The sequence below is a fragment of the Magallana gigas genome, chromosome 5 (genome assembly GCF_963853765.1).
Source record: "Magallana gigas chromosome 5, xbMagGiga1.1, whole genome shotgun sequence".
In the NCBI taxonomy this organism is placed as follows: domain Eukaryota; kingdom Metazoa; phylum Mollusca; class Bivalvia; order Ostreida; family Ostreidae; genus Magallana; species Magallana gigas.
In genome coordinates this window covers 8,926,958-8,939,153 of record NC_088857.1, presented here as the reverse complement: position 1 = coordinate 8,939,153, position 12,196 = coordinate 8,926,958, and the positions used below count along the sequence as shown (strand labels likewise).

Here is a 12,196-nt window from a genome sequence, read left to right as displayed (position 1 = left end):
GTTTAGATGACTATAATTTGCATTTTCAACAATAATTTAGATATGAACGTTTATGCAACAATTCGGCTATCTTAAAATGTAAACCGTCTTATCAATTTTCCCGCTACATGTAGTATCTTGTTTAACTTTACCTGGTAAGGCCTAGATTTCTCGTATGGTGGTTTGGAAGGGCTAGATAAATTTGAAAAATCCGATGTAATAGCCTAATCATTCGAACAAAGGATTTTAAAATCAAATGATTTTAATCAGTACATATTTGTTCGACGAAAGAAAGAGTGCGCCCGAAATGATAAAAAGATAAAATTCGTGAACAAATATTCCAGATGAACAGATATTCGTAGATATCTTATTTTTTCGGCTGTTCCACGCCGCCGTAATGTGGAGGTCATGCGTCTTTCTGTTGGTGGTGCAACACCGAGCTATGATATCGGTGTGAATAGGAACGTTCAGGTCATTCTCAATTTAAGATGGCGACTTTGTGGGTCTGGATAACCGGTTCGTTGGTAGCGATTGTGTGTTTCCTTCTGTTCTTTTATGTGTAAGTAACTGATTCAAATGGCTAGTAAATAATATACTACCACTCTGCGTGAGCTCATTCATGGCAAAATTTATGGAAGGAAATCACAGGTTTATTTTACATGTACTGGGGGTTGGGGATTGAGGTGGGGGTGGGGGCTCATTTAGCTAATTTATGTGCATGTTACATGTACATGTAACTTATGAAATATACACATTTGGTTCAAATTTACATGTTCGCGTGGTTATGAAATTTACTGGAAAATTAAAGAATGTTCTTCAATTTCCAGCAAAATTTTAACATTAATCACTGTTGACAGAACTATTTTATTATTGAAGATATCTTAAGCTTGTGTATGTCATATGTTGTGCATTTTGTTCGATTTAGCAAGGAAAGATCTAAAATTTGAATAAAGAACCCAAAAGGAATAAATACAATTATATAAAGGTACAAGATGTGTGTTCATGTCATAAAACACTGCATTTCCTCGATAATATTTAAGATTTAAGTTAGTACTTATTTTTTTCACATACATATAATTTATGTACAATTTTAATGCATAAGTAGTTACATAATATCATAACTTGTCCAAGAATTCACACTTCTGACGTGGTTCAGTATTCCTTTCTAGATACTCAACATGGAATTATGGGATCTTTAAGAAGATGGGAGTAAATGGCCCTCAACCCAGCTTCTTGTTTGGAAATCATATGGTCTTTGCCAAACACGTAAAGTATCAAAACTATGCTTCATTACGCAGCCGAAATTACAATTTCAAGCAATAGAGATTACACAAGAAATTGACGTGAAAAGGCATGATTTCTATAAAGCTGTTAAACTTCGCTTAATATAGAGACTGATTTTGTTATGAGTTTTCACCGCAAAAATGTTTACTTTCAATTTTCACGTAGCTTTTTCTTTTTCCATTGTTGTCACTCTTTACATATACATGTATTGATATTTCCATTTGTATATATTGAAATTAAATATAACATCTTGAAGTAGGCCTACATATTCACTAAACGAAATAAAAATTTAAATGAAAAAAAAATAAGTAATGTTTTCAGGGATTCAAAAAAGCGGATATGATGTTGTGGAAGGAGTATGGAGACGTGTTTGGGTAAATTTTTGTTCATGTTTATAAAATGTAAATTTGAATCATACATTGAAGATACATGTAATTAATAAACATGAATAAAGTCGAATAACTTAACATAGCGAAATGTCACGTTAACTTATGGATAGTAATATTATTATATTTAATTCGTAAATGATTAAAACAAAACAACGGGTATTTTTACTTTTACGTGTTTTACTTTTCTTTTTTAGCAATTATAACGTGCTTTTGTTCTTGTTAATGCTTTAATCGAAATTCTTTATAATTATTTTCTCTTTCATTCGGTTTGAAATGTAATGTTTATTGTACACCATCGTTTCATTTAAACAGATTTGTATTTTAAATGAAAAAATATTATAGTAATTCTTATCATTAAAATAACCATCGCATGTTAGAATCTCTATAACATAACAAATTTTTAATGACAATTTATGTTTCTTTCGATTTGTATTCGCATTAGATATAATTCATGCCAATGGAAAACAACAATTGTTAAAATAAATATTCAAAAAAAATACTAGCAACAAATTCGAACTTACAGTTGCGTACATGTTTGTACCTACATGAAAATAAACAATTGCAAACGTGGAGAAATGCGTCATTACCAGAAATTGATAACGTACATGTATATCACATGTATATGAATTATCCCCCTCTACACGTACATCTACGCGAACACGTTGATTTGCTAAACCTCTTTAATAATTTACAATTTGTTTTAACGATATCTTTTATATCATACTATTATACACGTTTTTGCATGTATCACCGCAGAAATTTTCATAGAATGTATAGAAGAAATATTCTATCTTAATTCGGATATATAAATGCTTTCGAACATTTGATATCAGACAATTGATGACAAAAGATATGACTATTTATATTTTTAATTATAATTATATATGATGATGTTGATAGATATTTCACGGGCAGAACACCTTCTATAGTGATAGCGGACACCGAGATACTTCAGGAGATTCTTGTCAAACAGTTTAACAATTTCACAGACAGAGCGGTAAGCTGAGCAGCGTTAAATTCCCGTACTGGGGTAAGGAAACAAATAATATATAATTATTCAATAGAAGTTCCAGAATCATTGGGAGTCAACAGCTCGATTTCCAAAATTTTTCAATAAGACGCCAGGCTTGTTGAATTACACTCGAAAATCAATGAAAAAAATATATCTAGGAACAAGTGTTTCGTGATTTTTTTATGTCTTGGTCGTCCGAACCGTTATATACATGTTTTCTCTGTTAATGCTGCCCGGTCGTGCTGGGATTTTCGAGTTCAGGTTTGTAAGACAATTTCCCAATTTTGTAGGTCCTTCGTGGTTTTAGTGGTGCCATGAATGAAAATTTGAGTGCCCAACAGGGGAAAGTTTGGAAAAGTTCCCGCTCAATATTATCCCCAACTTTTACAACAGGAAAGCTAAGAAAGGTAAATATCATTCACACATTCAACAAATAACTCATTTATATTTCGAGAAAAACTGTTGAACGAATGGCACTATATACAATATAATATTGGTTAGATGTTGGTATTTGCAATTTGTTGACAAAGAAAGATCATGCACAGACTAACAATTTTTAATTATGATTTGTCTATAATGTTTGAAGATGGACCCACTTATTAAAGAAGCCGCCGACTCACTAGTTCTGCACATTAAGAAACGAATAAATGAATGCAATGAAGTAGATTTTGCCTGGTAAGTTTTGCAAATGATTGAATGGTAGGATCATACAACATTTTATGTTTCAGGTACTATAGAGTATAGTATCCTAAGTTTTAAAACGTTTCTCTAATCTTTCTGTTGATGATTATAATTTAGAAAACCGAGTTCTGTTTATAATAACAACATTATTGATTCAGTGTTAAAATTAGAGAGAGAGAGAGATTTGTTATATCATTTAAAATCACGATTGGTTAATTCTTTGACGTACCTATTTTTTATGGTACGTGAAATACCTTTTGTAGGCTTTTTGGGTGCTACACCCTTGATGTTATTGCCTCTACTGCTTTCGGAATCAAAGTCGATTCACAGAGAGACCCAAATGACAAATTTGTGCGAATGGCGTCCAAAATATTAGCCATTAAAGTGAATTCACCATATTTAACCTTAGCATGTAAGCATAACAATGTATTTTTAGGCCAAGTCAAACATATGACAGTTACATGTATTTCCGTATAAATATTTATCTACTCATTACAGTGACGTAGAGAAAAGTAATCATTAAGTTAGTGTTCGTAATAGAAATGCAAAAAGGGTGGACAAGTGTCTCATTTATAGCGATCTCTAATAATTGCATCTTGATCCAAGCTATAGAAATATAATCTTATACTACTAGAATTTAAGCTTTTGAAAATTATAGAACATATATTTTTCAAGCAATTTGAGCAAAAGAGTTTTATGAAACAATATTAGTACGTTGCGGTTTTATGTGAAGTAAGAGCAAACTAAAGTCTATTGTTATCATAATGATTATATTTATTTTTATAATGTTTTAACAATCCAATATGCAATGCAAGTGGTTTTTTTATTCAGTTGTTCTTCCAATTCTGATGAGGCCGCTATCAAAACTGTTCAACATAACAGTCCTTGACAAAGAGGCTACGGAGTTTTTCACTAATGAAATTCTAAAAGTCCTCAATTCAAGTGAACCATCAATCCAAAAGGTGATGTTCAATCAACGGTCAAGACAAACCATTTAAAAGGAGCTGAAAACAATGCATTTTGTTGGCTATTAAGCATTGAAAAATACCTAGGTTAAGCATTGTGTATCTTAAACATAAATATTTAAAACTTTGGAAAATATATTTTCTAGATCCGGTGTTTTAAAAAAATCCCGAATAACTGATGCCATCAAAAATCTAAACGTTACATATCTAGACTTCTCAAAAGATACAAAATTATATTTTGTAATGATAACGGGTTAAAACATACAACTTTTTAATAGCTCACCTGAGCTGAAAGCTCAAGTGAGCTTTTCTAATCAAAATGTGTCCGTTGTCTGTCGTCGTTGGCGGTCGTTGGCGTTGGCGTTGTTGTAAACTTTACACATTTTCATCTTCTTCTCCAGAACCACTGGGCAGATTACAACAAAACTTGGTACAAAGCGTCACTGAGTGAAGGGAATTCAAGTTTATTCAAATGAAGGGCCACACCCTCTTTAAAGGGGAGATAATTCAGAATTAATGAAAAATTTGTTGGCATTTTTAAAAAATCTTCTTCTCAAAAACTATTATGCCAGAAAAGCCGTAAATTGTATGGAAGTATCCTCTAGTAGTGTAGATTCAAGCTTGTTCAAATCATGCTCCCTGGGGGTAGGGTGGGCCACAATGAAGGGGGGGGGGTCAAGTTTTGCATAGGAATATATAGAGAACATCATTAAAAATATTCTTTTCAAAAGCTATTATGCCAGAAAAGATTAATCTTGTGTGGAACCATCATCAGACAATGTAGATTTCAATTAGTTCAAATCATTATCCCCAGGGGTAGAGCGGGGCTACAATCGGGGGGGAGGGTGAATTTTTAAATAGGAATATATAGAGAAAATCTTTAAAAACTCTTCTTCTAAAAAACTATTAGGCCAGAAAAGCTTAAATATAAGTTGAGGAATCTTCAGTTACTGTAGATTCAAGTTTGTTCAAATCATGGTCCCTGAGGGTAGGGTGGGGCCACAATGGAGGTATCAAGTTTTACATAGGAATATATAGAGAAAATCTTTAATAATCGTCTTCTTAAAAAATATTAGACCAGGAAAGCTCAAATTTGAGTAGAAGCATCCTCAGATAGTGTAGATTCAAGTTTGTTCAAATCATGGTACCCGGGGGTAGGGTGTAGCCACAATGGGTGTATCACGTTTTACATGGGAATATATAGAGAAAATCTTTAAAAATATTTTTCTCAAAAGTATTAGGCCAGGAAAGCTCAAATTGGAGTGAAAGCATCCTCAGATTGTGTAGATTCGTGTTTCTTCAAATCATGGTCCCCAGGGGTAGGGCAGGGCCACCATAGGGGATGAATTTTTACATAGGATTTTTTTTTAGAAAATCTTTTAAAATATTCTTGAAAAGTTTTTAGTCCAAAAAGCAGTAAATTGTGTGAAAGCACGAATCGTGGAGAATAAAATTTGATCAACTCATGATTCCCTTGAGAGAAGTAGGGCCATAAATTGTGTGTGGGGGGGAGGGGGGGGGGTATATAGGAATAGAGAAAAATCTTCTTACAGGTACAACTTCAAAAGGGGCTTGATATTTACCAAAAAAATATGTGGATAAAAATCGGCAGATTTTAAAAAACTTTTGAGCAAGATCTACTGTACTTAGTTGTCCAGATATTTTGATTTTGATACTGTAATGCTAATTTGATCAGAGTTAATGCAATAGTTGATCAGGTGAGCGATGTGGCCCCTGGACCTTTTGTATTTTATACGACTAACTGTTACCGATAGCTGCTTTTGTAACCTGTTACCATTGATCCGACCGAGCAATTGGTTTCCTGGCTAGGGATCGCCGTCCTTATCAGTAGTTTTTCATTAGACCAGTGATTGGTTGAAATTATTTTTGATTTCGTAAAGTTAATATTGAGTCAGAGTTAAGTAACTTAGCAATTGTTGATTGTGTGGGCGATATGCCCAAGTGGCCCCATATCTTTTCGTCTTCCTGACAAAATACTCCAGATAAAATTTTCGTGGATTGTTAATTCTGTTAGGGTTGCATGGAATTCAGTTGTAGTCATTTGGACAAATACTGCCTTTCACATTAAAACTTGGAGATAAACATGTAAATTCGTGAGTGATGGTTTCTCACAAGGTCTACGGGTCATGGTAAACACGAATTCTTATTATTTCACTGTTCCTACAAAATAACTATGAAAAATGTTAACTAAAGATGAACATTTTAAAATAATTGTTGCTCACTTAACTGATTCCCTGAAAGCTGAAAGTTTTCACATGTGTTTTTGTAATTGTCAGGACTACGTTGATTTCATTCATCTTATGATGGAGGCTCACAACGAAGACCCGGATAACACTGATGGAAGAAGAGGTACATTGTACATCACTTTTCCAAACAAAACAAACCCAGTTCTTAATCTCTCAATTATACATTATTCAAAAATCATGCAAGTAACACCAATGTCGACCATTTTAATGGCAAAGCTCCGCGCAAAGTATAGTTTTAAGAAGATGGGGAATAAAATGACGTAAATGCCCATTGGTTTTACCGTAAAATACAACGTCAAATTTATATCTTAACAAACGATAAGGGGGAAAAATATTTCAGTTTCAACAAAGTGAGTTACATGTATTTGAAATGTTTTATGAGACGAATTTACGGACTTCCATCATTTTTCTAAAAGGTACACTTGTTGGGATACAAAATAATGTTTTTAATGTTTAGTGAATACTAGTACATGCACATATATATAAATGAATTGCTGAAAATCAAAGACTTGAGAAATGCTTTTTGCTTGGATCTTATTTTCAAATGTAAGATAATTTTTGGGTTTTTATTTTTACTTCTTTATTGATTTCATACATGTACTTTAAATATTTTACAGGCCCCCCTCCCCCTTTTTTTAATTCTGCAATTACACTTGTATGCATAATTTTCACTGTTGTTAACAGGTTTGACTTCAAAAGAAATTATCGCCAACTGCTTGCTGTTTTTCTTTGCTGGATACGAGACAACAGCCGCCTCCCTGTCATTCCTTGCCTACAATCTTGCTCTTAATCCCGATATCCAACAAAAGATGTATGAAGAAATCGTTTCCGTGCTGGGAGAGGTAGACAACCAAGGGGGAAAAACCTTGCATTGAATGGAGTATACTTATTACAGTAGTTGTAAATTGTTCTTAATGTACATAAATTCACTGGGGTTAAAATATATAGAAAAATCCTAACATAAGAAATAATTATATTATACACCTCTTTGTCAATGCGAAATAGTATGTGAATTTTGATTGGGGTTGAGGGCAATATTGATCATATTATCCCCGTAGGGGCGAAATATTGCCCGACGCGACGCCGTAGAATCTAAATAATATTCTTTATATATTATTCCTAGCTGGTCAATATTTGAAAAATATTGACCGGTCAATAATTTTCACATGTGCTAATATTAGAATTATTGACTATTCGTCTAAATAGATCATATAATGAGAATGTAATATTGAAAACAACAATGCCGAAAATGAAAGCTCGTCGTTGTTAATGACAGAATCTACTTTTTACAGGAAGAACCGGGCTATGACAATACCGGAAAGCTCCAGTACATGGAAATGTGTATCCACGAGACTATGAGGATGTATCCGGCATCTCCAAGGTAACCTACGGAAGTGATTTACAACTACCCATAAGAACCTCCTTTTGATTACAGAAACTTGTTACGAGTTACAGTAACTCCCATTTTGTCAACACTTTAGCTCATGTTACCGATATTCTACAGGGTGAAAGGATAAGCGAATGCATTGTGTTCCTGAGATATCTTACATTGATATTTAAATATTTAGACTAAGTCATTTTTACTGATTTTTAAACCTTCGATTTTGCCTAGAAATTTGACAAGATCAAAATTGAATGCAGTTATTTCGCGAACTTTTTTGTGATTTTTCAGGACAGACCGAATATGTGTTCGTGAAACGGAAGTGAAAGGATTGAAAATTCCTGAGGGCATGCAGATTGCAGTACCTATTTATATCTTGCATCATAACGAAAAACTATGGCAAGACCCAGAGAAATTTGATCCAGAAAGGTAATCTACTTAATTAGTTTGTTAATGGCTGCTTCACTTTTTTTTCAAATGAATCTCAATACTCAATACGTAATAAGAATGTGATTGAAAGAAGAACACTAAATACTTGAATGTACAATCTTAGTTTTCACAGCGTTGTATAATCTTTTACCATGTTGTAGATTTTCAGCAGAAAATAAAGCAAAAATGAAGCCTTGTCAGTTTATGCCGTTTGGTTTTGGTCCTCGGATATGTATTGGGAAAAGACTGGCTATTACTGAAATGAAAATAGCCTTGGCAAAACTCCTTAGAGAATTTATTTTAGTGAAATGTGACAAAACAAAGGTAGGTACGAGAGAAGGGATTGGTAATTTTTAAAAAAAAAAAGAAAAGAAAGAAGAATATGACCGGTAGAATAGAAACTTAGTCCATACTAGATGAATTTCTAAATCTGTCATAAAATGTTAGATTTTATCTTGTGTTTGATACCATGTCAAGCAATTATTATTTTTAGAAGCATTATGGTAACATTTGGGTTAGATATTTCGAAAGATAAAACATTCATTTCACATGCATATTTATATATTTGAGTCAAAAAGTTCTTATATCATGAATATTTTGATTTGTTTAAAATTCAGATCCCTCCAAAAGAGCTCCAGACTGGTCTTATAAAACCTGAAGATATGTGGCTCAAAGTTCAATTGCGGTCATCTGAGGAGTCCGATTAAGTCATAATTGAAATCCAACTGTAGTAAAGATGCCCGCTGCAAAGCGTGATGTAGATTTTGTATGTGGATTTCGGATTACACCATTCACTGGTTTCGTCAGGATGCTGATTGTTAACGAACTCTGTAATTACGTCTATTGAGTACTTAACCCTTGATTCTTAAGATATCTGACCGTGTTTATCTTGTTTCTTGCTACGTCTAATCACGATCTAAACATAACATCAACTTGTTTGAATTTGAATTTTTAAACACGCTTATAAATGCATGCAATTTACTATTAGTGTTCAGTGTATAAGTGAAATACCAATAATATATGTTTAAATGTACATGTAATACGTTGTTTAATTGTATACCGCGAGGTTAACTTTATCATGCGTGGATTTAATAATTACGGATTGTAAGGACTTCCTTCTGTAATTAACTTATCGTTCAGAAAACCTCAGCTGGTTACCTCCCTTTCAACTGGAGCATCACTTGAAGGTGTACGTACTGGCTGAGATGTAATGACGGACTTTCCATGTATGGAAGAATAAGCTTTTTTTTAAATAACGTCGATATACATATGTTCGTTTATTAATTAGAATAAATGAAAAGAGATTCGGTAAATCAGAGAACAAATTAAAATAAATGTATAATACATGTTTTATGGGCCAATATTTACTTTATGACGCAACTATATTTACTATATCTATTAAAGGACTGCGAACGAGAGCATTGTCTAGCCGCCTAACTAAAAGTCATTTTTTGAAAATTGTCTAATTAAAGTAATTTTTTTAAATAATGTAAACATTTATGTATATTTTCATTAAGGGTGTTGTTTACTCAGGGTTTCAGTTCTCAAATTCGGATTGTCATAAAGTTGAAATGTAATGGGTAAAATTAGTTCTAAACGAAAAAATATTTATGAAATGAATTATTATTGACAATAGATTCAATATTTTTACTTTATTATGGAATTAGGCTCAAATATAGACTTTTAGACTTTTAGACAAACAGAGGACATTAGCACTAAATTTTGCAGATTTTGTTTTCCGCTAAAACATTTTTGGCAGAACTCTAATATTAAATTATAAGATTTAATATTTTTGTCTATATAATTTGCATATTTTCTGTTGGTTTTACCTCACTTAATCATTAAAATAATCGTATGACACGAATTCCACAAATATCAAAAAATGCTTAAAAACGATAAAAGACACCATATCTCAAAATTTTGATATTTGAACTCACGTAAAATTTATGCTAACAGATAAGGTCAATATAAGTAGTTCAATACTATAAATGTTTTTTGTTTTATCATCGTTCAATTTGTTGTAAAATTGGATCAAAAATGCGTAGGGATTTGAAAACTGATGGAGGGAATTCGGACTTGAATATTATTAAAAATTGTTGCTTAAATCTTGAAGCTTTGTACCTATTTAGTGCCATGACCATTCATAAACTGCATTTTATTTTTAAAAGTGTTTATTATTTGTAATATTTTTACAATAAAGAAAATTTCAATCGTAGTTTAAAATTTTATTGGATTTTTCTTGAAGTTTTCAAAAAATATTCAATGGCCATTAACTAAAAAAAGTAGGTCATTGGCCTACTTTTTTGAAAGTTCAAAATAACACTACAATCAAAGGTCTTTAACATACAATGAATGGATTTTCATTATCATCAGTGGATTTTTTTTTTCATTCAAGTAAATGTAATCCTTCAATATAAATGATTTGGTCAAACACATCTTCGCTAGCCAAGGGTTTCCGATACACAACGCTTCTCGGAAACCCTTGGCTAGCGAAGATGGGTCAAACAAAGAGAGATAACTTTGTATTTTGGGCTAAAATAGCTCATTTCATAATAACAAAATAACGGAAAACGTAAAAGTTTTTTAAAACATCCCCCCTCCCCGTGAAACAAAAATTTCTTTTGAGGGGTTTTACATATAATTGTTATTCAGCATATTTATACCAAAGGGTTTGTCGTTTCACGGGGGGGGGGGGGGGGGGGGGGGGGAAGACATCTGTTTACAGACCGAAATACATTCCAAAAAAAAAAAAGAATTTTGCTTTGTAAAAATTTCGAAAAATAATTACCAGATATGAATTAAAATGAAATTTTACTTTAATATCTATCGTAATCATGTGATTATTAAATTTTGATGCACATATCGGCTGCTAATTAAAATTTTCCTCACTCATAGAGACCGATTTCATTGAAATTTGTTTAAACCACCACCACCCCACCCCCCCCCCCCCCCCCCACCCCCACCCCCGGTAAGCAATACTTTGGTTTTGATAAATTATTGCTTTCTCTTCTTCATCGATATTATAATGGTTTCGCACAAAATAAATTTTAGCTCGGGACACATTTTTCCAACCAATAATTTAAAATTATCATTTGCTCGATTCAGGATGTGTGCACGGCATGTTAAAACATTACAGGCCACTAAATGAGGGGTTTGAATTTAGCAAAATGCAGGAAATATTACTTTGACTCCAATTTTGTTGTACCAGGGTTGTTGTGGGTCAGTATCTCGCAATGTTTGATACAAACCCTCATGCTGTAGCTGTCTTGCTTGTGAAGTATGTGAAATAATTACAATTATCAGAAATATAATCTACTCTTCTCGATTGAATGATCTACTCTGCTTTACCTTTTGTATCATTTAACAAAGCAAAAAATGAATAAATAGACAAAAACATGCTGATATTCCTAAAATAAATACTCCGTTTAAAGAGCCCAATGTGGTCTCTTATATTTACATAAACTTAATTACATATTCTGAGCTGAAGATTAATTGTGATTTGTCAGTCTGTACCTTTGTACAATAAATGTATACTAGTATTTCGTGCATTATTAATAATGTTTTATCCCGTATACATATGTTTAGTTTTCAGAATTTAATAACACGTTTGATGAAGAAAATTGTTCTTCTTTCGTAGAGCCACAGAACTCGCTGTTCTAACTCAATTCATTAGACATATCTAAGATACTAACACACCTTTTGCAGTGATGTTTTATTTTGTAAAGTTCAACAGATAAATCAAAGGCGACAGCTTTTTTTCAATGTAGAGGAAGAGATATGCCAGAGTAAAACCTTGGCTAGGACACCCG

At 32.7% G+C, this 12,196-nt stretch overlaps 1 protein-coding gene across 1 annotated transcript; it reads left to right on the top strand.

The window, feature by feature from the left end:
- Window positions 1–306: 306 nt before the first annotated feature.
- LOC105325143 (cytochrome P450 3A24) lies at window positions 307–10,613 on the top strand. Its single transcript, XM_011424562.4, has 14 exons — window positions 307–538; window positions 1,149–1,245; window positions 1,585–1,637; window positions 2,553–2,649; window positions 2,955–3,071; window positions 3,251–3,339; window positions 3,609–3,757; window positions 4,177–4,307; window positions 6,608–6,680; window positions 7,262–7,419; window positions 7,870–7,958; window positions 8,250–8,387; window positions 8,549–8,711; window positions 9,005–10,613. Exons 1-14 carry the CDS (start codon window positions 468–470, stop codon window positions 9,092–9,094), a joined length of 1,515 nt encoding a protein of 504 aa, XP_011422864.3. The 5' UTR covers window positions 307–467; the 3' UTR covers window positions 9,095–10,613.
- Window positions 10,614–12,196: the final 1,583 nt, after the last annotated feature.